The sequence below is a fragment of the Phodopus roborovskii genome, unplaced genomic scaffold (assembly GCF_943737965.1).
Source record: "Phodopus roborovskii unplaced genomic scaffold, PHOROB, whole genome shotgun sequence".
Taxonomy (NCBI): domain Eukaryota; kingdom Metazoa; phylum Chordata; class Mammalia; order Rodentia; family Cricetidae; genus Phodopus; species Phodopus roborovskii.
The window spans coordinates 6,195,115-6,221,633 of record NW_026125278.1 but is presented as its reverse complement, the minus strand read 5'-3'; the positions used below and the strand labels follow the sequence as shown (position 1 = coordinate 6,221,633).

General features: G+C 40.5%; 1 protein-coding gene across 1 annotated transcript in view; it reads right to left on the bottom strand.

Annotated features, from left to right (window-relative positions):
• The window catches only part of Ttll7 (tubulin tyrosine ligase like 7), a 105,676-nt gene that overhangs the window by 60,023 nt on the left and 19,134 nt on the right, over positions 1-26,519 (bottom strand). The window contains 6 exon segments of the mRNA XM_051195044.1: positions 529-745; positions 2,771-2,929; positions 5,354-5,421; positions 6,502-6,623; positions 8,479-8,610; positions 8,782-8,980. Of these exon segments, the coding sequence (XP_051051001.1) occupies positions 529-745; positions 2,771-2,929; positions 5,354-5,421; positions 6,502-6,623; positions 8,479-8,610; positions 8,782-8,806 (723 nt within the window). The 5' untranslated portion in view covers positions 8,807-8,980.

The following is a 26,519-nucleotide window of genomic DNA, read 5'->3' as shown; positions in this document are numbered from 1 at the left end:
TAATAGACCTCTCAATGCATACAGAAACTGTCCATTTTTTTCCTTAACTTCACATGTGGTCAATTCAAATTTAGAACCTACCTCCCTTTACCACTACATGAAAACCCTGACCACTGATAACTTCCTTCCATTTTTACATGTTCACACTGAACCTTGTACACAAAGCTTCATCAAACATCAGCTCTCCCATAAGGAGCTGAACCCCTTGATCCCTGCACTTTACTGTATTTCCCAGACAACAATGACTTTAGTTCTAGTACAGCAATTTCTAAAGAGATCCCTGCACAGAGACACAAACTCAGAAACCAAACCAGAGAAAGTATCATTCCTTAATTAACTAATCAGATACTCTGTCTGGTTTCCATAAAGCTATCTGTAAATGAGAAGTGGTCTTATTTATGCTAGTGATTGTTCCAGCCATAGGCTCCTGGAAGAAGGAATTGGATTCATACAGTCCTTACATATCATATGACTTAAAGGCAGACACTGAACAAATGAGTGATAACTACATTCTCTATTGTGACTTACCAAGTTGGACTCGTTCGGCGGGATGTACTTCTCTGTCCCCATTCGCACAAGCCCATCATGGTAGAGAAATATCTTTAACGGATCACAGGATGTCACCAAAATATAAATCCGTAAATCAAACTTGTAGCCTTCCATTAGGAAAGGCTTTTCAATGTATTCTTGAACTATCAAATGATCCTGAGATGGAATTTTATCCCCATTTCTTATCAATGAAATCCTAAGTTTAAAGAAAACAAAAATAATTTGGTATGGTGGTTGAGATGCTGAGAAAAGATGTCATCTATGCATTCAGGAAGATACCAGTGCTGAAGAAATTCCAAAACCCTGTCCCTGCACAAGAGCAATGGGGGGGGGTGGTATCAGAGTCAGTTCTGTGGAGGCCCAGATGGTACACAAAAGCTTGAAACACCCAGAGAACATTTTACCACAGAGGGAGGAAGAGTAGAAAATAGCAGCTAAATTCTGGTTAATGGTTTTGGCATTTTGGCTAAGTCCATTAAATCATTCAATCCCAGTTCAGCAGTGGTTTTAGCAGAAACCCAGTTCCCAGCCCAGAGGCTAGTTCTAGGGTGAGTCAAGTGCACCTGCTTGTGAGGGTTTACTTTGATTTGTCTTGGGCTCTCTAGCGGAAAGCTTGCTTTGATTTGCCTAACACAAAATATCCCTAACAGAAGGAATGACTAAATATTTTCAAGCATATGAAAGAAAGTTACTATTTACACAGAAGAAAGCAAAATAATGAAGAAAAATTTAAACTACGTGAAATATGGCAAGCATGATATAGATACGTAAAGCAAACAGCAAGATGAAAAAGGAAAAACAATCTCTTTTAGCAACTAAATTAAACTTTAGTAGATTGACTTGAAAAGCAGAACTTGAGAAATGGGCTTTAAAAAATTGGTCTAACTGCGATGTCATCTGGAAAAAGGACCTCCTTTAGAATTAAAGATAAAACAGGCTGAATGTTAATATGATGGAAAAATGAAAGCAAGCAGTATTCTGAAGTGGCTACGCTTACATCCAGCTAAACAAAAATTGCCATGGCAGACAAGATGTGATGCTATATGTTAAGCCAGTATCCCAAGAACATAAAAATGAAAAATTATAACTCGGATGAGCCATTAAATTTATCAAGCAAAAGGTCATGATAATGGAGGGAGAAATGGCTCAGCTTTGGTAGTTTCAGTCTTCAGTAGCCAGTTTTCAATAACAGTACACTAGGGAGAAAGTGAACATACACAACAGGTAACAAGCCCTCTACCCATTCACTATTGCATCACAGGACACAACTGCACACTATAGAGGGCTCCTTTCTGTAATGATTTCCCATTGCTTTTTTTTTTCTGCATTGCTATCAAATATATTGTGCTAGTATTAATAAACACATTTATTATTTCTATCGCAAGTGTTGAGGAACGTATACCAATCATCATCTCTCCTCTAGTTCCCTTTTCGCTGACAGATAACAAGAAGCCAACATGGCAGTAATCAAAGGACACGAATGCTCCACTCACTAATTTGTACCTGAACAAGCATGGTTGAACATAGATATATGATAGAATCAGTGCATCATGCTTAAAAATTATATTTTTTAATGTTTAAATGGGAAGCTAACATTTCCAAGGCTCTTTTGCAGTATAGCATTTAATTTTTTTAAAAAAAAAGTTCAAATTACTCCCATGCATTTTACTAAATACAGCCTAGGCCAACTTTCTATTAGAAAAAAGAAAACCCAGTGCACACAGAAAACGAAACATAAGCAAAGATGATAAAAATACCATGTTGTGCATTCTATTTATTCCTGGATAAACTGTCTAGTTCTTCGGCATGTTAGCTCAAAATGTGTCCTGTGCAACCTCAATCCAATCACATTTCTGAGAGAGGAAAACATTCATAAAGCAGGGAATATAGACATTTTGCTGCAAGTATTCTCATTATGACAAGGTAACTCTCTCTACTTCAGCTCTTCTGTAGCAATGTATCGTATTATATAAGATTGTTGAAATTATTATAAACATCTATTGTGTTTATGAAGAAATAAAATAAAGTGTTATGATTTCTGTAACATCTCACAACTCTTGTATTTTTAATTAGATTAATGAAGTCTGTCAGAACATTCAGTCATAACGCATGATAGAAACTTAATGTTTTTCCGGTATGATATTCAACCATGAGTAATTGTGTGCACATCTTTTCTCTCAGCTTTCAATGTTTATATTTTCCAGAAAAAAAAATAACCTACCCATGGCCCATTGCACCATTAGCTGGCTTTATTATAAAAGTTTTCTGCTTCCTTTTTTTCTTCAATTCTTTCACATAGTTTTGGAATTGAGTATATTCAGAAGGGAAAATCCATGTCCGAGGAACAAAAGTGTAATCCAGAGGCCGAGACTTGATCATTCTGTAAATCAGAGCAAGAAGAAATGTAAATTCTATTCAGACTTACAAAATTTTATTTTTGTAACTAGGAAGACTTAAATTTCTTTGTTCTTTCATTTATTCTTTTATGAATCGCTCTATTCAGAAGATGTCTATGTACTTGACAATAGCCCAAATTTGAGATTATCAACAAACTATCAAACGAGATTATCAACACTGACTTGTATTTTAATGCAAGGGATATTTATTTGGTTGTGTACTAGGCACAGGCAAAGCAAGGAGAATTAGCATGGCCTCTGCTTCCAGTGAATTTACAGATAGGCTTTGTGTACAAGATGCTGTGATAATAGACTGGTGGCATAAAGGGCAGGCTAACAAGTGTTAGCCTCTCTCTCTGCCTCTCTGTCTCTCTGTCTCTCTTTCTCTCTGTCTCTCTCTCTCTGCCGGGGAGAGTTGAGGAAGCACACCATTTATACTGGCATTTATTCTTGGTGTTCCCATCCTGAGTCATCCATAGACAGAAATCCCTGACTTCTTTCTATGACAAGGCATAGAGTTTAGCTACTTTTCTGAGCAAACCACCTGAAAGTCTCTGAATCCACAGAAGTTTGATTTGAACGAACCATCAATTCTTGTGATCACACAGCTGAAGACGTGCTCTGATAGCATTGCATTTGCTAGAGTTTATGCCTACAGTCATCCACAATTTGATGGTGATGATGAATGTAATATGTTTGTTTTGAGGGGGTGTGGAGGTACTGGAGATGGTGCTTGGGAAGTGTTCCACTAGTGAGCTGTACCCACTGTCTTCTTCGTAGTTGCCCCAGGCAGGCCTTGAACTCACAGTTCTCTTGTCTCACTTTCCCAAGCAGCTAGGATTATAAGTTTGCGCCATGAACCATGGAGAACAACGCTGACTTTTTTATTGATCCAAAATGTTAAGTACTTAATCAATTCTTAATAAACATGGAAACAAAGAATAATTTATTTTAAAAAGTAAAGGTAATAAGGTAATGCTCTTTCTTTAAACTTTATTTTCTCTCCTCTCTCTCTCTCTCTCTCTCTCTCTGTGTGTGTGTGTGTGTGTGTGTGTGTGTGTGTGTGTGTGTGTTGTCTGTGTACCTTGTGTGTGCCTAGGGTTTGAAAAGGTCATTAGATCCCCCAGAACTGCAGTTACAGACAGCTATGGGCTGCCACGTGGGTGCTGGGACTCAAGTGAAGGTCCCTCTGGAAGAGCAGTCAGTGACCAATCCTAAGACCTGAGGCATCTCTCAAGCCCTGAAGATAATATTTTTAAAAGAGAATCTTTTTTTCCTTTTCTAAATATGGAGTAGTCTTTTATAGATGAGTACAGTCTGCAAATAAGGTCAGTCAAAATTAAAATGGAATCCCAGTGGACAGAATGCACAAAGGCAGAGGCTAAAATCTGAGAAGACTTGGAGGACATCAACCACTGGGAAAGCGACTGGACAGTCAGAGTCAACACATGCCAAGGACTTTCCCAAGGGTTGCTTTTTGAAGCGATGCTGAGCCTGGGTGATAGGTCAGCAGAAAAGAACACAAGAGGGCTCAGTGAGCAAACACGAGGGTCAGTAATGAGGTGCAGCCACATGTGCACTAAGAACCCCAGCACTATGGGGATGTGGAGGCAGGTGGGTCCACTAGCCCAGCTCCAGGTCATGAATATGTACACATCACACATCTGTCCCTCCCTCCTCCTCTCTTCCCCCAGCAGCCTCCAGCTCTCTTTGGTGAGCCTGTGCACAGATATGACATGACCACTATGAGAATGGAAATAATATAATTTCTAGATGCAGTGGCTTAAAGTATGTTAATCTCACAACTAGAAAATCTGAATTAACAAATAATATTGATCGGTTTGATAGCACAACTTTTAAATAAAATTAGTGCTAATGCTATAGTTTTTATTTCAACACTTTCACATGTGTTTATTATATTGCTTTAACAATGACCTGAAATTATTTTTTATTTAAATTAGAAAAAAAGCTTGTTTTACATACCAATCCCAGTTCCCTCCTCCTTCCCTCCTCCCCTGTTCCCCCCACCAACCCCAATCTCTTCCCCTTTCTGCTCCCCAGGGTGGGTGAGGCCTTCAATGCAGGGGAATCTTCAAAGTCTGTCACATCATCTGGGGCAGGGCCTGGGCCCTCCCCAATGTGTCTAGGCTGAGAAAGTATCTATCTATGTGGAATGGGCTTCCAAAGTCCGTTCATATACTAGGGATAAATACTGATCTACTACCAGAGGCCACATAGACTGCCCAGTCCTCCCAACTAACAACAACTTCATTAGGGCTACTCTAACTCTCAGTGACCCGTCCGCATCTGACTAGCATTCATCTGAACACAACCTTACACGAGACAATACCACCAGCCGCAGTATAAATTTTGCTCATGTATTCTCTATACAAGAAAATGAAGATTACTTGGTCATGTTTCTTGCTAAGAAATCCTTCCTACAGATCTCCCCCATTCCTGGAAAATGGTTGATTCTCTGAAAAACAAAAAGGTAAATATTAACATCTATTAAAATCAATAAATATGCGCTTTTAAACTATAGCACAATTAAGTGTATCCTTTGAGGTTTATGTTCTAATAGATTAGAAATTATTAATATAAAATATTTCAAATTAAATAGCTAGCAATTAACTGTTAAAATTAATGAATAATAAAATTAAAGATAATAAAAGTTTAATATTCTATGATGAATGCATGCCAATTCAATATCCAAACTGCTTTTGGAATACCAGACATAAATATGGACGCTGATAATATGGGACTTAAAATATTCACTCTATCTGTTCTACCATGCATTCTCTGCATCTAAAGTGGTGTGGAGGAGGGGGTAAGAGGAGAAGATGGTGTGGAGGTTGAGGAAGAAGGGGAAGGGAGAGGTAGGGGATTGTGATGAGGAGGGTACAAGGAAGAGAGGAAAGATGGAATTATGGAGGGAGGGATGGGAGGAGCACTAAGGAATAGGGAGGAGAGAAAGGAAAGGGGATTAGGGAGGAGGAGGGAATGGGGAGAAAGGTGAAGAAGGGAGAGAGGAAGGGAGGGAGGGAGGGGGAGGTGTAAATAGCAAATGTCAATTGTCCGAGATTCCTTATAGGCTTTCCTATTTGCAGCGAACAGATAGCGAAGTAGGAGAAACGAGGGGGAGGAAAGGAAAACTCGTGAGACCAGGAAGCTTGCCATTTCTTCTAAACACTTTTGTATTGCACTATAGAGATCAAAGCCAGAAGGCATGTAGGTGATACTTAAGGTGTTTGTCCATCCAGACACAACCCCATTCCTTGTCACTCATCTTAGGACAGAACTCAAAGCATCATCTCAGACAGAATTCTTTCTTAGATACTGATTTAAAGAAATAAGCTAAAGGTTAAGTGTGGATATGATGCAGCCTTGGTGGGAAGAGGTAACACAGCCAGCTAGCAACAAGACAGACTGTCCAGGTAACTCAGATCTGAAATCCAGTATGTCAACAGATTAAGAAGCTACATAAAGAAAATCATGATGGACTTGGTGTGATGACCCCCCCCCCATTGGACAGTAACTGCTGGAGACTAATTCCCACCTGGTAGTTCTGCAGTTCCGTGATCTTGTCCTGCTGAACGGCAGCGTCACACCATATAAGGTTACTAGTTTCATCTTCATCTGGAGTTTTTATAAATCCCATTTCATCTATTACTAAACGAACTGAAAGGAAATGGTCACAATAAATAAATGAGGGATAAACCTTTTAAAGACACTCATTGTGGAAGTCTGTGCCTATATCCACGGCACCCCACTACTTACAGCATCAGCTCATTATTGTGGCAGCAGTTTTATCTAGGGCCAAATTATTCTCCACAGTAGCTGGGAACTGAATTAGATTGCTCCAAAAATCCTTAGCTATAGTCCTCTCAGGCCTACCAGAGACACGGCTCTCCCCAAGGGTGTAGAAAGTGACTTTGGATGGCACTGTGAAAACTCACAGATATCTGAGGGAACTCTACACAGGGACATTCACTCTCGTGGCTTTTCCATGACCTGGAACTAGGTGTAAAACCGGAAAGGTAAAAACACCCTTGACCATGGGATCTCTTGTGCCTTTTACCTTTCAAGTTCCAGTAACTTTTACCACTTAAAACCAAGTCAGCTCTGTTTACTCAGGGTATGAAACAGGGAAGCCAAATATACAGGAGGGATGGAAAGATTGGCTCCCTACTGCTCCCAACCCTGAGATCCCACTGAAAAAATTTTACTCTGTGTAGGGAGTAAGGTTTTTCCGCCCGCCGCCTGGTCTTGTCCCGCCGCTGTGCCAGCCCCAATTAATACACTCTGAGGTTTCCTTCTGACTACAAAGCATATTGCTCCTCCTTAACCTAAATGCTATGGTTAACATATTGGCATTTTTCTTTCAACAAATCTTGAATTTAAGATGAGTCATGCAGTTGGGATAATCTTTGAGCTCCCATGAATTCTCAGAGTGTGCATACACATGGGATGCTTCAGTGCTAGCTTGTAATGCTTTCTTCATATCGGGCCCCACGCGATATGAAAATATGGAGTGACATGAACTGTCTGGATGACTTAGTTCAGGTGCAACCAGGAATGGTTGGCCTCAAACCCTACAGGCTCTTGACTATTGGGGGCGGGGACTGGATTTATTTGCAGTGATGCCTGGAATACGGGGACACCTGAAGAAGTCCTGGGACCTAAGTGAGGTCGGAGAACTGCTCTCTGAGAGCAGCAGAGGGAATCTTGGAGTAATACTGGTATCTTGCATCATTAAGTGCACACACAGGACTTGGGAAAGACACATTCTCCAGTGTCACAGATCATGCCATCATGGGATGGCCTCCCTTGGGGCTTTGTTGCTACAGTGCCATTTGGACACATACAGAGAGTGGGAACAGTAGCATTGGCTCCTGTGAGATTCCTCTAACAGGCTAATAGCAGAAAACAGAAGCAGGGGGCAGAATGACTAAACTACTCATGAGAAACAAAGACACAGCTTCTGAGCTTAAGACATCACTGGTGAGAGCCAGATGAACTGGCTGTGATGGGGGCAGGTGATGGGAGCAGCTCAGCTGCTACCTGAGTCTTGGATCTTCATGTACTCACATTCCCACGAGGCCAGATGCTTTCAGATTACATAAGAATAGTTGAAAAGACCCACTCTATATTCACCAATCTTCAGAAGATCAGACAGGTGTGAGTCTATTTTTTATGATGAATTTCAAAGCTCAAATAGCTGATAAGGTTGCACATTACAGAAAAATCCAATGTTGGGTATAGACCTGCACATTTTCTTAGCTAAGCTAACTGAATGCATTTCTTTGTTTGAACTCAAAATTTAGAAATCAATTATCACCTTTTAAAGCATATCGTCCTCCACCGCATAGGAAAAGAATTCTTCTAACCTGTCAGGGTTTTACAGAAGCAATTTAGAAACCCATTACATAAAAGATAATCATCTCTCCAAGATCTACATTGCTTTGGATGCCAAGGCAGCTTTTCCTACACCCATGACAAAAAAAAAAAAGCCCAGGACTCTGAAGAAACTCACCAATTTCAAACTTTGTCCCAGAAACATTCGCTGTAATGACTCCCTTCTTTTTCTTTTTTCTGACTTTCCTTTTCATTGTGCATTGATAAGGTAACTCTGTATTCAAATCCAGGGGAGAGGATCCCTGAATTACTGTTACAAAAGAAATATAAACAGTTGTCACTAAAATAAAAACAATTTGACCAGAAACATTCATGCTGCCCTAGCAAGGAAAAGCTACAAACAGTGGCCCTTCCAAAGCTTGAATATCATATATTCTAAACACACGCATAGCCTGCAGTGTGGTTAGGACAATCCACTTACCCCCTTCTTGAGGCAGAGAAGGCATGGTCACCCACTCCAAAGGAGCAAGAAACGCACGTACAGTACCAAGCTCTCAGAAAATCTGGAAGTCCCGCGTTCATCTAAGTAGGATATGGCCCCAAATCACAGGAAGTTTCTATCATAGTATCTGGGTCAAAATCTCAGATTTCACAACACAAGTTTTGGGCTAGGAAGCTACCTAGAAGGGTTTGAAAACAAAGTTATTTGAGACACAAGTTCATAGTATGCTAATATCATTCTTGTGAGAAACCACATAAGAACAAACAGTATGTTAATCAAAACAGGATATGTTAATCAACTATTAATTCATATACAGAATGCCAAATTGTGGCTTTCTAGTCTGAAAGCACAGTCTAAATAGAGAGCTTCACTTTGTTTTAAATCATAGACCCTTAACTATATAAATTGCACACCAAATTAAAACAATAGCAAAATTCATAGCTGTCCATTGAACAGTGAGAATCTTGAGATTTACAGTGGAAAGGTTAGCCTGTAACCAAGCCTGAGAGGGGGCTTTTTATTCCTGTGTTACAGAAAAGTTAACGGAGCTCAGAAAGGTCAAATAATCTTCTCCCCTTAAAAAGGAAGTAAGAGGTAAAACAGAGACTGAAATGAAGGGCATCAAAGCCAAAGTCCCTGAGCCAGGAACCCAGACAGTCTTCAGCGCGATACTTCAGCAGTTCCTGGGATGATGCTTTTCATGAAGCTGTGGAACAGAATGAGGGCAGGGGCTGCTCACAGAACGAATTACTGCAGGCAGTAATTCATTCATTCTTGTAGAGTTGCTCTCAACTCTCTGACTTCTCTCTACCTTGAGTTCTTGCAAAACATCTCTAATCATAAATAGGAAATGACACCAAAACTGCCATGTTAAACCCAGGGATGACATGGGAACTTTCATCAGATTATTGGGGTTTTCTAAAATCCTGCTATATTAAAGTTGACTCATTCAGCCATTATCCCTAACATTCATTATTAATGATAAAATATCATTAAAGGACATTTGCAGCCTTATTTATTCTCTGGTATCATTTTGATGCAAATAAGTCTCCAGTATGAGTCACTATAAACACTAGCAAAGTGTTATTATTTAGTAGAGACCTAATTAGGTAGTCAATGCGTTAAGTATTTAAAGCGAGTGACTCTATTAGCAAGCTTTGAACTTCAGTTCATTTTCCCACAGGTTCTAGATATAGAAACTATGGTTTAAAATTGAAAGGCAAGAGTTTTGATTCAGTTCTGCCTAAGTGGGTATCTCATCATCTAGCTCTATTTTTAGACATCACACTAATACTACACAGACATATAAGGAGCTTGCAAGGCTAATTTGGTCCTCAGTGAGAAGGGCTGTATTCTGGAAATTCGCAATGCTTCAATCCAAACAGGGAACTCACAATAAACATGTCTAAACTGATCTCCCAGTTCCCAACTCCAGCAGAAAGGGACTAGGTCACCACTCAGAAGGAAGAAAGGAGCGGCCCGAAGGTCAGCTCAGTTCTGTTTAGAGGCTCTCTGATACTCAGGAAGGAGACAGTTTGGGATTTCGTGACCAATACCTTGTTACTGGAGTAAACAAAGGTCCCTTCACAGCAGCACCTCACTATCCCATTAGAAGTCAGTAAGAGACTTTGAAAACTGCTCTCAAAAGTACATCAGGCTCCTGAAGCAGATCTGTCAACTTCTGAACTTATGAAACAAAGTCTAAAGTGCAAAGTAAGAAGTGTTTCAGTAGCCACACAGGAATTTGAAGTGTTCATGATTTTGTGGAAGTGCCTGACAAATATCAAAGACTTGGCTGCACCCCCCTCCCCAGTTCTGATTAAATCACTTTAATTTAGGCAAGGAATTGGAGTAAAAACACACCTACAGCACCAAGCAGGCAAGCTACTGTTATCCACTCCCCTCTGGCCTACGGTGGGGATCTTTAATTGTATCTCCCCTAGAAGGTGAGTTTCCCCAAAGGAGGAGGTTTCCATCAGCCACACTAAGCACTTCACTCCCAGAAGCAGACTCTGGTAGCGCACAGTAGGCACTGGTATTAAGATGCTGCAGTTTGGAGAGACTTGGTCCCTGGTGTATTGTGATGAAGGGATCAATGAGGAGGTGAGTGGACCACAAAGGTTTCTCTCCTGCACAAAGCTGCATACAATGTGTGACCCTTTTTGATCAAGTTAATGTATTCTGGGACTTTGATTTCTACTGATTACTTCAAAAGGCTGGACCATGACAAACGTGTGTTAGCTCATGATAATGTTAATTATCACATCTTTGGTGTGTGCAGGAGCTCAGGTGTCTGCAGGACTCAGGTGTATAGAGAAGCTCATGTGTGCGGAGGAGCTCAAGAGTGGAGGAGCTCAGGTGTGGAGAAGCTCAGGTGTGCGGAGGAGCTCAGGTGCTCACTCAGCTGTTGGCTTCTGTTTTTCTTCCTCTCAGGAGTTATCAGACTCGGTGTTTACCATTCCCATGGTGTTCTTAATACATTTTTTTTTCTTATGCATCATTTTCTAAGCAGTACTTAGAACAATTTGTATAATTTAACTACATAAATAATATCATATATATACATATATATAATTATTCTTGGGCTGTTTTCTAATATTTGAATTTTGTGGGACTCATCTAGCTCCAGTTCATTTCCTTGCATTAAGAAGTACCACACTGAAAATCATCCTTGAAGTTCAGGGAAGATATTACTTCAATGGCAATGCAAAACCACTGAAGGACTTCCCAGAGATTCCATCGGCTGTGGAAAGGAAGCAGGGGAAACAATGTAAGGGAGACATTTTGAAGGCTCAGGACAGGAAAAATTAGAGCTTGGCCACAGGCAGCATCACACATACATAGAGAGAAAGACATGATGCCTGGCTTAGAGAATTGGGAAGGAATTGGCATGCATCGTGTATCAAAAGATCTGCAGAAAGAAAATCCAATCCCAGGAGTTAACATTTGCAGGAAAATGTGGGTGAATAAGGACCACAAAAATAAGTAAAATCCATAATTGATGTTAAAACGTGTATAGAACAGGCCTTTAAACACAGCACTGGGCTAGGGGGATGGCTTGGTGGTTAAGCTGCTTACTGTTCTTCACAGGACTCAGATTTGGTTCCCAAAATCTTCAGAGCTTCCCCCAACTGTCTCTAATTCTAGATGCAGAAGGGTCTAATGCAACCTTTTGGTCCCTGCGGATACTGCATACATGTGATACACAGACATACATGTAAGGAAAACACTCGTACACATAAAATAAGAATAAATCTTTAAAAGGACACACAGGAGAATCCTCCCATAGTCTAGCTGACCCAATTTCTGTATTTCTGCCAAAAAGTGACACTATATACAGCTGCATCACTGGCAAACAACAGATGACATCATCTTTACTGTTCCCCTAACAATAGTGTATTGACCCTCTTCACTGTGTGTTCAAACTCAAAGAATTTGGAGAAGCCACTTGCTTCCTAAACATAAGAAATTTTGTGTCCCATTCCCAGGATGGCTATCCCCCACCTAGAGACCTGGCTATGCAGAATGTTATAGACCTGAAAGAACCGTTTCATCAGATACTTCTAAAAAGCAGGTAGGAGTCAAGCGTGAGTGAAGCAAAGAATCAAAGAACCATTTATTCATTCTGGTAACAGAACTATTAGTGACCTTGAGCAAGAGTAGCACTGGTGATTTACTATTATGTGCTTTCCGGATTTACTATTATTTCTGTAGTTTGCTTGGTATCTGCTCAGTGTTTATGACTGACTGACATCACCCAAATGCAGTATCCACAAAGGTCTGTGGAGTGACATGAAACAAAACAAACAAACGAGAGCATAGGCACTGCTATCGTAGCATACCTTACTACTTAACACAATAAGGAAACACAAATCTCATTCACCAAGTGTGTAGTCAAATAAAGTTCAAATCAAATATCAGTTATTAAAGCAACAGAAGACAAAGTTATTTCATAAATTGCTAAATGCTTAAATAGAGTCAAAAGCCCCATTTGGACATGTTCTCCAAGAATATAATATTGTGTTCTAAACAGTCCTCAGGTTAGATTTCTTACTTTTGTTTTTAAATAAGGAAAAAGGTTTCAAACCCCCTTGCCTAAATTGCTGTCCCTTGAGATACAGAAGTGGTTTGCCTTCCTTCCTTTTTCTCCAAGAGAGGCTGGCTCCAAGTGACATTTGAATGTGATTGACTCTATCATGCTGGAGAAACACTCCTCTCCAGAAGGTTCTTGGATTTAAAATTCGGAAGTTCAGATTTTACTAACAGCTGAAAAGTTAGATACGTCTGCCACCACTTCCAAATGCTTCTAAATGAAGTGGAGTCACATAAAATTGGCTTGTAATAAGAGAATCGTTCAAAATGTGGGAACTCCATATGAAAAGTCTCCAGTCCACCCACAATGCTTTGTGTGCTTCCATGAGTTAAGCTAAGGTGTGTGAGTAAGTGTAAGATTTTAAGGAAGAAGTAGCAAGTAATGTGTTTCTGGATCACTAAACTAGATGCAGAGTGAGTTTACATGACAACATTGAGGAGAGAAATAATCATCTTTACCTATATCAGAACACCTGCTAAAAAGACTAATTAAATTCAAATATATTTTTAATAAGATTAGCTCATTTTAAAAATAAGTAAATCTCAATCATTACAAATTCTCTAAGGGCTGGAGAGATGGCTCAGTGGTTAAGAGCACTGGCTGCTCTTTCGGAGGACCTGGGTTTGATTCCCAGCCCCCACATGGCAGCTTACAGAGTTTGCAACTCTAGCTCCGAGGGATCCCATGTCCTCTCCTGGCCTCTGTGGGCACTGCACGCACATATGCTCTTGTATACACACAGGCCACACTCATACACATAAAACAAACATAAATAAATGTTATTGTAGCCACTCCCCCTAGCACTACAATCCTGGCCATAGAACTGGTCCTTTTATAGACACATGGAGTGAAAGGGCTATTTTTATCATCCGAAATAAACAGCATGGAATGCAGAACAGAACTGGAGCCCAAAGCTAGCCAGGGCACAATAGTATGATCTCCATGGATATTTTCAAACCATAAGCATTTATTTTCTCAATGGCTTCCTTCTTTGACAACTTCCTTCTCTAGTACACAAAGTCAACTGATACTAAACTGTAATAGGTCACATAAGGCATCATATCAATAATCTGTTCAAAAGTTTATTGTTCCCTATGAGTTCCTTATATTTTATGTTAAACATTTTTATTGGTGGGCTAACTAGTTTTATGACAAGTTGACGGAAGCTATAACCATTAGAATGGGGGTAACCTTGATTGAGAAAATGTCTCCGCAAGCCAATAGAGTATTTTCTTAATTACTGATTGATGGGGGAGGGCTCAGCCAATTGTCGGTGTGGCCACTCCTAGCCTGGTCCAGGGTGCTATAAGAAATCAAGCTGAGCAAACCCTGTAGAGCAGCTTAGTAAACAGCACCCCTCCGTGGCCTCTACATCAGCTTCTGCTTCCAGATTCCTGTCTTGTTTGGGTTCCTGTCCTGAATTCCTTCAGTGGTGGAATTGCAAGCCAAATAAACCCTTTCTTCCCCAACGTGCTTTTGGTCATAGTATGTCATCACAACAATAATAACCCTAACTAAGACAAGTGCTCACCAACTTATCGGGTGTTCTAACAAGTAACACATGTGTCTTCTGTTTCATCATGCTTGCATACAGCCTTCTTAAAAATAAAACTTCATTCCAAGTGCATGACATTGGCTATTCGTATCAACCCTGAGTATAGTCAAGAATGGCAATCAACACTAGACAGCTACATAATGAGGTTACAACCATAGCATGCATATCAGGAATACAAACTGAGCATAATATTACATCTTCAATTGTGCTGTGTGGGGTTGGAATTTACCATTTTTTTTTTAATCTAACAGCCCAAATTATCCATCATGTAAGTCTCACCAGAAAACAATGTGACTTCTTTAGAACACTTTTGATTGATGCATTGTTGATCACATCTATTCCTGTCTTGCTCTGGAGCTTATTTTCTCAAATATTACTTTACTTAATTTTTATGCCTATATGTGTGTGCATGTGTTTGCAAACACGGTTGTGCCAATGGAGGCCAGAACAGGTCGTACGATTCCACGGAGCTGGAATCATGGGTGGTCTTGAGTTGACTGATCCAGGTACTAAGAATTGAACTTTGGGCATCTACAAGAGCAACAACACCTTTAACCACTTAGGCACCTCTTCAGCCTTTCAGATACTATTTTCGAAGAACCTCATTTATATGTTTTCAGTAAATCCATTGGACAAAAAAGTCTGTGTTGATAACAGAAAAGGTGAATCTTAACATACATTTAGTGTGTAATTTTAAATGCCCTCTGAACATTACTGTTCTTTAATTGATTATTTAAACATTTCATTTGAAACGTCTCTTTGAACCACAAGGAGTAATTATTCCTCTTGGAGACAAACATAGACACCCTGCACTCTCCACAGAACTTGGCACACTATGCTCTGCATCCGCAAGTCCCCAACCATTCTACAGGGAATAATACACTTCCCCTACTGCAATGAAAACTCCTAACAGTCTATGAGGTGACCCTAGCTAAGACTCCTAGCAATAAGGGATACAGAACCTGAACTGGCCATCTCCAGTAACCAGGCAAGAATCCTAGTGGAGGGATTAGGGCACCAACCTAGCCACAAACCCTTTGACCTAGAATTTGTCCTGCCTTTCAGGAGGCACTGGTGGTAAGCATGGTGCAGAAATTGTGGGAGTGACCAAAAAAATTCTAGTCGTTCTAATTCATTCTGATCAGTAGACCTGACTTAAATTATGCCTACTATTAAGAAGGCAATCAATGATGAAAATGTTAAAATTGCTCAGGAATGATTAAACTCCTCAGCAATAACATGAGTAGCAGATCAAGATTTGCAGTCTCATTTTAAAGACCACAAATAAAGGCAGCCTTTTGTAATTCTTAGTCATATGCATCTCCCTTAGAGAAGTCACCATATCCTCATACTTGTTCAAATGTTGCTGCAAAGGTACTTTGTAGATACAATTAATGTCTAAATCTACAGGCATTTACTCTCCATAAAATAAGTGTGCCTTACTCACTGGGGTGAAGGTAAAAGAGAAAACAGATTGAGGTTCCCCAGAAAGATAATTATCTGTGCTTTTCAGCTAGGTGTGCATTCACTCTCAATGTCATCCTCTTCTGGATCCCAAGTCTGTCGGCAAACTTTGGACAGCCAAGTCTCCACAGTCACATGAGGAAATTCCTTAAATCAGCATGCTTCCTCTCCCCTCTCTCTAAAAATGGGACACATTTTGTAATTACACTCAGCAAGGGGGACGTCCTGACATGATGATCATCATCAATCCATCATCAAGATCAACAGCATTGACATCAGTTACTACAGAGAAAAACCCAATCCAATGTGAACAAGAACACCATAGAAATAAATACCCCCAAATGTAAACTTGCTCCCTTTCCCCAAGCCCGCCTCCTTCCTCCCCTACCCCATGCTTCCTTCTTTCTTTTAGGATGCCATCCTACTAGCTAACTGTTCTCAAACTGGCAGCGCTCCCAAATGCTGGGATTCTATGCATGTACCCTTGGGCTGCACCATCAACTCCTCATATCCAGGTCATCCAACATGAAGGCTGAACCACCAAAAGATTCAAAAGGATCTGTCTTCAATGGGAAGGCATTTAAGAAAATGTCTTAACCATTTTTTTTTCATGCATGGAAGTGATACAAAGTAAGAACTGTCCTTAAAGTCACTTCCAGTGTGTAAAAAATAAAAGCTAAGATTTTTAAAAGCACTTGTGCCAAGTTGAAACTGCACAAGTTTCGTTTTCCCAAGTAAATGAGATCATGTTGTGCCTTACAATGAAGTCTGATCTTGTCTGGAAACTAGCAGCTTACTGGCTATCACCATTTCTAGTGTAAAACATTAATGACAGCAACACCTCCTTAAAGTCCCGAGGTTCTCACTCTGCACCCAGCATCATAATCCCCTGGAGAATACAGTTGCTGTGCAACATCCTCCAGGTAAGAAGAGTGTGACTCATATCCTGCCTCAGGCCTGGGCGAGGCTGAGGTCCTCATACATCCAGACCTAGACAAGGATAGCACAAGAGCAAAGATCTGTGGCTGCAGAGGAAGAGCATCAGCACTGCAGCAGCTCAGGGCAGGAGACCGACAGACCCGAAACCCACTCCCGCTTCACATCCAGTCTAACACCAACAACTGCACCATTTACACGGGTCTGAAAGGCTGCGACACAGACCCCTTCTGGTTTTGAAATTCTGACAATGTTGACTCTGGAGAGGAAATTAAAAATGAAAGCTAGTTATTTATGATCAAGATGTGGCTTCTAACTCATTTCCCCCTGAAAATATAGCTTTAAAATTCTGATTAAAACTGAACACAAGTGGAAAGCATTGTTAGCAATTCTTGATTAAAAAAAAATGACAAACGTGCACAAAATCATCCAAACCAAATGCTTCTGTATTCTGAAAACTGGCCTGTAAGTATATAAGGAAAGAAGCTTCTAAGGGCAATTACTGAGCTTAGGGTAAGAAGGAAACTGGCATTGTAACCTAAGTCAGTCCCTACTGCACCATTCTCCAGGGGCATCAGGCAATCACTGACGCAGGCCCCTGGGTGGTAGTCATGACAACCAGCACCTCTGGTGCTGGAGGAGATTGACTGGGCTTGAAGCAAAGTATGAAAGAGCATCATGCCCTTGGCTTGACGGCAACAGTACCAACCCCAATGGGCAATGTGTAGGTCAATGCCACAGCTGCCTACATCTCAGATCCCAGGTCACATTGGTATTGTCCAGATAAACATGAGTCATGAGTAGCAGCTCTCATCTCTCCTAATCACCGAATGAGCTTTTGTGACATTTTTCCTCCCCTCCTTATCCACACAACCTCTGCTCCTCACTTACTCACCAAGAAGATAAGCACTTTAAACATGGTGGGACCATTGCAAACAGCCTGTACTTAATTATTTTCAGTGCAGTAGTTACTCTGGCTAACCCAAGGTACAATCAATTTACTTCTTAGTAGATAATGTTATGAAAGAACTGGATTCTGGGCAAAACAGACTATTTCAAGTATTAACACACACACACACACACACACACACACACACACACACACACACACACGTACGTACGTACACACACACCTAAGTACTATGCTCAATATATAGTGGAAGACTCTGAGACACTGCATTAGTTACTTGTCTCACTGCTGCAACAAAACGCGCAACACACCTAGCTCGAGGAAGAAAGGACTGACTTTGGTTCCTAGTTTGAGGGCGCAATCTATCATGATGAGAGAGTTGTAGCTATTGGAGCCTGAAGCCGGTTGGTCACACTACAGCCAGGAAGCTGTTAATGGATGCTGGTGCTGGGCTTACTCTCCCATGGAACGGTGGTGCCCACAGCTGAAGCAGGTCTTTGAACATCAATTAATCTAACTTAGATAATCCTTCACAACAAGCCTGGACCATTATCTCCTAAGTGGTTCTAGATCCTGTCAAGTTGACCATCACAAACAGCTAGTATACAAGCCTGAAATATTATCATTTTTTTTAATTCTTATAACACTGGAGCTAGGGGACAGACGCATCCTTCCTACTTAGAGGTTGTTATCTTCCCATGCAGGACTCATCTTAAGTTGCCAAGGAAAAACAGGACTTCATAAACTTACCCCACACAGTTGTCAAATGGGATTCTCCTCTGCCAAATGAGGTGATAAGTTGTGGAAAGAACATTAGTAGTGAGCATTAAAGTGGTTTAAAGGACGTCCTCCCCTTTATTCTTTGTTAATGTTGCTTGTGTTTTGTTTCTTTTATTTATTTATTTTTATTTAATTTATTATTTTACATGTCGATCCCCAGTTCCCTCTCCCTCCCTTCCTCCCTCTCTCCCTTTTACCCTCTCTGCCCTCTCACATGCACCCTAACCACCCTCCCCTCCCATCCCCCCACCCCAATTCCACATGTAGGGCAATGCCATCCAGTTGGGGTCATGTAGATCTGTCAGGTCATTTGGAGTAGGGACTAGGACTTCTCTCCTGTCTCTATGTTAAGGCAGTTATCCCTCCATGGGGGATATGTTCACAAGGTCCTTTTGTGCACCAGGGATACATCCTGGCTCCACTGTCTGAGGTCCCTTAGACTTCTCAGTCCTTCTGGCTGAGACCCATATTCAGGGGAGCCTGAGTCAGTCCCATGCTGGATTCCCAGCTATTAGTCTGGTGGCCCGTTAGCTCCTCCTTGTTCAGGTCAGCTGTCTCTTTGTGTTTCTGCAAACTGGTTTTGTCCTCTCCCTCTGCATCTGGATTCTAGTTCGACTCAGTGTTTAGATATGGCTGTTTGCTTCTGTTTCCAACAGGTATTAGATGAGGGCTCCATGGATAAGTTAATTCACTATCCGGGAAGGGCATTTATGGTAGCCTTTCCACGGTTGCTCAAATTGTTAGTTGGCGGCAGTCTTGTAAGTCTCTAGACCTTTCTTTAGGTTCAGTTTTCTCTTCAAACCAATATTGGCTCCCTCTTTTATGTTCTCTCTCTCTTTCTCTCTCTCTGTCTTCTGTCTTCTATTTCTACCCTGACTCAATCTTCCTAGTCGCATGTGTTTTCCTTTCCTCCCCCTCGTTTTCTCCTACTTCTCTCTCCATTCGCTGCCCCCCACTTCCCCTGTTCTCTGGGGGACTTGTCCCTTCCCGGTTCTGTGAGGGACTTTATATGAATCTCTTAGAATACAGCTTGTATCCTAGTTCCTCTGGTGATGTGAATTATAGACTGGTGATCCTTTGTTCTAGGTTTAAAAACCATATATGAGTGAGTACATACCATGTTCCTCTTTTTTGTGACTGTTGTGACTGGGTTACCTCATTCAGGATGGTTTCTTCAAGTGCCATCCACTTGCCTATGAATTTCAAGATTCCATTATTTTTTTCTGCAGAGTAGTTGAGCAGATGTCTTTGTTGCATGGATGTGGATCATTTTGGTATATGCCTAAGAGGGGGTTGTATTTTGTTTGTTTCTTGAAACAATGCTTTGCTTTGTAGTTTGGGCTGACCCCAAACTTGGCTGCAATGCTCATACCTCAGCCTTCTGGTTCCTGGGAATACAAGTGTAAGCCATCATAACCAGCTCCTGTTATTATTATTATTTTATTATACTTTACTTAAAATTCATACAACTTATTCTTCTTAAAAACCCTAATGATGACTGAGCACACTTATTTTAGGACCAACTTTTTACCCTCAGAAGACCATTCACTATAATACAAAATATGACAAGGAAATATGAAAGACGATTTTCCTTTGACTATACACACATCTCCACAATGTAGCATTCTATAAATATGTCTTCTTTAATTGTTAGTGTGTGTGTGTGTGTGTGTGTGTGTGTGTGTGTGTGTGTGTGTGTGTGATGTTTGCATGTATTTCTGTGTATCAGATGTATGCCATAGAGGCCAGAAAAGAGTATTGGATTCTCTAGAAGTGTAATCGCATATGGTTATGTGATGGGGGTTGTCCTTCTGTGTGCTGTGAATATGTTTCTCTTTTTGGTTGATGAATTATGCTGTTTTAGCCAATGGACAGGCAGGATGTAGATAGGCAGGGAGTATCGGTGGGGCTACCAGACTAGGAGAATGCTGGGAAGAAGAACACAGAGAGCGGGCTGCCAGCGAGACGCCGCGTAGCTGGTGAGAAAACAATAGGTCCGGGAATTCTCTGGTCAGCCAAGACCACATGAAAATACATAGATTAATAGCTATTGTTTAATAACTCAGAGAGAGCTAAGACTCCCCATGGAAGGCCTCACCCTCCCTGGGGAGCAGAAAGGGGATAAGCTAAGGTTTGATGAGGTGATAGGGGAGGATGGGAGGGTGAGGGAACTGGGATTGACATATAAAATGACCTTGTTTTAAATTTAAATAAAAAACGGAAACAGAGAGAGAGAGAGAGAGAGAGAGAGAGAGAGAGTTAGCCAGTAAGACGCCTAAGCCATTGGTCAGACAGTTTATAATTAGTATAAGCAAGCCTCTGTGTGTTTATTTGGGACTAAATGGCTGTGGGACTGGCTGTGATAGAAACTTCTAAGGTTGTGATCTGGCATGTGAGAGCTGAGAATCCAACCTGAGTCCTCTAAAAAAGGATCAAGTGCTTTTAAATGATCAAGTGCATTTAACAGTTGCAAAATGCTTCTATTCCATTTTACTTCTTATATTTTCTCAGCTTGAGCATAGAAACATCATTTGACAATATCCAATATCAGCAGTTCCTTGGTTAAATTACTTTGGCAAAAACAGCATGAAGGCAATAGAGTTACTTGGTAAATGAAATATTTACATTCCCAGAAAGGAAGCAAGCAAGTTCAGAGTGTGCTATGATGGGCAGTGGCAAGTTTTCTTAACTTACTTTCTAGATTATACTAACTCAGTATGGTGATACCAAATGTTTGAAATGTTATTTATGAATAACATACCTCATAACCACAACAGCAAAATATTCTCTGTATACTTTAATCATCACTTATGGACAACTGACTTTATTGCTATTAAATTAGAAAAATGAGCATAGCAAATTACTGAAATAAACTGCAAGCAATCTAAGTTGTTTCTTCACCTGCAAGTAGTCTATGGTCCCTAGACCATCAGTAACAAAAATGCTGGAAAGCAAGCACTATACATTGAAAATGCCTCAATTATGTCCAATATATAGATTCCACTTTCAGAAGCTAGTCCTAAGAAAATCATCTACAATGTTGGAGGATATCAAACTGGGGGCTAGAGAGTTGACTTAGCAGTTAAGATCACTGGCTGCTCTTGCAGAGGAACTAGGTTCTGTTCCCATGGCAGCTCACAAGCACCTTGTAACTCCAGTTCCAAAAATCCAATACCCTCTTCTGGCCTCCAAAGACACTACATACATGTTGTACTGATGTTAGATGCCATTCTGTTTCTCTTATTGGTTAATGACTAAATCACTGCTGGCCAATAGGAAAGCAAGATAGGTGGCCTAGGAGACAAGGAGGATTTGAGGAGGAGGTAGGAGGAGTTTCAACATATAGGATCAAGAGAGAAGAACTCTAGATCATCTTTCTGGTGAACCAAGAGCACGTGGAAATACTTAGATTAATAGAAATGGGTTATATTTTAAGACAGAGCTAGCCAATAAGAAACACTAGTAACTGGCCAACAGCTTTATGTATAATACAGTGTCTCTGTGTGTTATTTGGTCCTGGCGCACCTCTGGGACTGGTGAGAAAACCACTGATAACATCATATATATGTATGTACATATGTATGTATATATACATATATATTCATACAGGCTAAACACTCATATACATTAAAAATAAAATAACTAATTAAACATTATAAAATATAAAAGGAAAGTAGCAAACTCAAATATTAATATAGTAAATAATGAGTTATTGCATGGTTGTTAAAATGGGCTTGGAAAACGTTTAGTTTGAGAAGATATAATTATTTGAGCAAGGCAATGAATGATTCATATGAAATGAAATAATATTTATTTTCCATGAATAGATGATTGAATTGTGAAGCTTAATATTTACTTTGATTTATGAATTCTGAGTAAATATGCCATTTCTACCCACCTATGCTACAACAAATGAAAATAATCATGAATCATATGCCAGGATGGATTGTGATAAACTGTATCAATAAAGTCTGTTTTGATAGTGACCAAATTTGGCCCTTTCCAAAAGACTGACTCCTAATTAGTACAAAAGGATTTTGATTATGAGTCACAGCATTCTGTGTTTACTTCAGTCCTTGAAATATTTGCTAAACCTCCTCTGAGGTTAACACTTCCAGAGTAAATCAAAATGTAAACAAGCTGATCCCAGATTCCAGGTATTCAAGCCAAGCCTGAGATCATCATGTAAAAATAACGAACAGTGAAGTTATGAATGCAAGTTATATCTGTACGGAGGGCTATCCACACCACAGTCAAAGGAGGAACGCTCATCCATACTGAATTAATTTAAAAGACTTTTCCCCATTACAGATGAAGAGAAAGAAAGCACACTGTCAAAACCAAAGTGGAAACGGTTTTATTTTTAGGTGCTGATTTGAGTTTTCCTTCCCATGTCAAATTTGAAAAATCACTAGGAAGTAGGTGAAAACTAAGACATTTATAAATTTTACAAAAACTGTGGTGCAGTCAGGGATAGCTCTCAGTAAGATCTTGCCTGTTGTGTACAAGGTCCCCAGTTAGATACTTAGTACTCAGAGGCAGAGAACAGGAGAAATGTGAGGAAGAGAAGTAAGAAGATGACAGAAAGCAAGAGGAAGAAGAGGAGGAAAGACACTTTGAAGACATAAGACATGACTCTTCTTAACCTGTTGATAGCCTTAGTTCATACTCCTCAGAAGCAAGGGTTCAGATTGCAGCAGTGTGGGGAAGTTACAGGAAATACTGCTAAGTGAAAAGAGAAGGGAGACACGGAAGGAAGAAAGGCAGCCACAAAGAGTGTGTCATGACGCTGCTCCACTGTGAGCAGCCAGAGCTTAGTCCCCTAGGAAACGCTGGCAATAAGCATAAAGTACACAGTTTCAGTGCATCCAGCATCAACCAAGAGTTGACAGCTACTGTGGGAGTTGATGCAGGAATTAACTCACACCACCCCCTAATCTTGGACAGCAGAGAAAAGGGAATGCATGGAGAAGGCCAGGAACAGCAGAGCCTCCATTCCCAAGGCCTTCAAGCGTGCCTTAAACACCCTCAGGTAAGGAAAGGCACAACAGTGATGTACTGAGGTGCTAAGACACTGAGGACAATGACCAGGGCACCGGGGACACTGGCTCAATACTGGCCCTCAACATAACCCTCATTATGAGATATTAGAAATAAAATCTTTGAAAAAGACTAGACCTCTACCTTCATAAATGTATGAATAATTCATGCAACTGCTAGATTAATAGATTAATGGTTTATTCAAGAGGGGGTCAGGTATGAAAGACACTGTCTACTTCAAAGACACTGGGTTCCTACACAAACTCTTCCAGTATGTTTGAACCATTTTTTTTTCATTCCTTGATGTCAGCAATCAGTGAGCATTCCTGTTGCTGTAAATACTAGCATTTTTATGGTGTCAGTGTTTCAGATTCTGGCCATTGGAGAACAGTGTGACTGTGTGTTTTATCTCATCCATGCTGTGATTGGGAGTCCTCAATAACGCAGCTAACGAATCCCCCTTTTCAAGCTGATTAATGTGCAGCTCATCCCTGGTAAAGAGTCTGCTAAAGGTTTAGGCCCATTTTTAATGGAATTTGTTTTGGTGATTCTCACGAATTCTTTGCATATTCTGGATGAAAAGTCTTTATTTGATGTAATAGGCTGTCATCACAGACAGGAGAAGAATGTGGAGACCCCAAGTTCAAGGACATGGGAATAAAAGGAACACAGTATGCTCACATTATTGCTGAAGCTACACACTGGGAACTTGCTCCTTATCTCTCCAAGAGCATCATGTAGACAGACACTTGAGATCTTTAAAGAGAGAGAGAGACCAGGAGGAAATCATCTTACTTAAAAAAGTAGAGATAATAACTGTTTTGAGACAGCCATACAAATAGTCAGATTACTGAGATTTAACTGGATAAGAAAAGGGGATCTTCAAGGAGCGAGGGAAAATGAGAACGAATTTTAGAATGATCATGGATAATGTAGGAGCAGAGGGAGACAATAAACTCTGGTCCTGTTTTGGGCCAGGGAATTGAAGATAATTGAAAACCAGGAGATGCAAAGCACATGATGGAGGAGGAAAAGCATGTGATTATGCAAAGATTTAAAGAGTGGATCAGGGATGACAAGAGTCAGTTCTCAGTGCCTGGGAAGCAACAGAGGATCCTAGAGCCATAGAGAAAGCAGAGGTGGACCTTAAGGTCCAGGAAAGTAAGCCAACAATAACTAATATTTCTCTCCTAATGATGATCCTGATCCTATAGCAACAATCAGTTGAATGTGACAATCCCTACCACACATTTCCATCTAGATATCCTCAATGCCACTGCAAACTCAGTGTCAAGAACCAGTCCATGACCTTGACACTTTCCTCTGCTCCAACACTTAAGAATCCCATCACCAAACTCTGAGTTCTCTATGACCAGTTTCCACCTCTAATCCTAGCTGACATCTTCTCTCACTTGGAACATTCAGAAGTATTTGCCTCTACTCAATAGTCTCCAAACTATGCATTTTCCCACCCCCTACCTGCTGGCACTGCTCTGCTTCTGTCCTTGACAGCTCAGGCAAGCATCTGAAGGTGAAGTTTTCCTAGCTATTACAGTCTTCTCCTTCAGCCTCTCCAAATCTGGCACTCCCAGGCTCTCTCAGACAGGCACACATCACATATGTTGGTGGCTCCATGGCTCACTGTCAGTGTTACATAGATTAAAAGTCTGACAAGGCTAGTTTTGACCTGTACTTCCCAAGTCATATCTATGTGTTGTGATCTGAGTGGCAGCTCAGGCTCTGTGATTTACCACAAGATGCAGAGATGCAAGAACTTGATGACTTCCTCCTAATTCCTACAATGAATACTTCAATATGAGTGCTTCTGGCCTGGCATGCCATTTTCAAAGGCTCCCCACCCAGGTGGAACATGCATCAACTCCAACTGCATATGTGCGGGTAGAACTCATATTCTGATGTTACCCCTTTGATCCCTTTCAAGCCTAATTCTAGCCTTCTCTGGTGAACTATAAACTTACAAATAACAGGACTACATTTCCTTCTGCTCATGTATTCCAAATAGCCAGAAAAGCACCTGGAACACGCTAGGGATCAGACGGGTATTTGTTGAATGCGTAAATGGTTGAAATATGAGTACTGTGTTGAGTGTTTGAAAATGTTACATAATAAAATATAACCCCTCTGAGTCTGGCACTGCTACCATTTCTATTCTGCAGATAAACATGACAATACACACTGCATGTAGTAAGACTGGTACCTTAACACTTGCAAAGAATTTTATTTCATTATTCACAGCCTTTGTCCTCTACAACACTAAAAAGATGATTAGATAGACATTTTCCCCCTTCAGCTTACAAGGGATGGAAATGAGAAAAATTAAGTATGTTATAAAAGCCATCCTGAGATTTATAGGACCCAATTCTCTGAAAAACAAACAAACAAAAAATTCCTCCTCCTACAGGCCAGATGCATCCCTATTACATTCTAAATTCACAGTCCCTACCGTGGCTGACCTCCACATTGAATTATTAATATTCATTGTCTCCCTCACCCTGTTCAACACAAGACACCAGTAAAGTTGGTTTCAAGACATAACAGCTTTGAAAAGAACATACAGTTGTACTCTCGTGGCCAAGAACTCCATGGCTTCTTTCACAATGGCATTGATCTAAAATGCTCAAACTCTTTGATAAGAAAGTAACAACCAATAGTAAAATATTCATATCACATACTTATATCTGAAGTTCTTTGAAAGAATGTAGTTAATGTTTCACACAGAAATGGAAATACTGTAGGAAGGAAAACAAATGGAAGGTTTATGGAAAGGACTGTGGATAAATTCAAGCATACTTTATCAGTCACACAAGAATGTATGATTTTAGCTGAGTGATGGCAGCATACACCTTTAATACCAGCACTCGGGAGGCAGAGGCAGGTGGATCTCTGTGAGTTAGAGGCCAGTCTGGTTTACAAAGTGA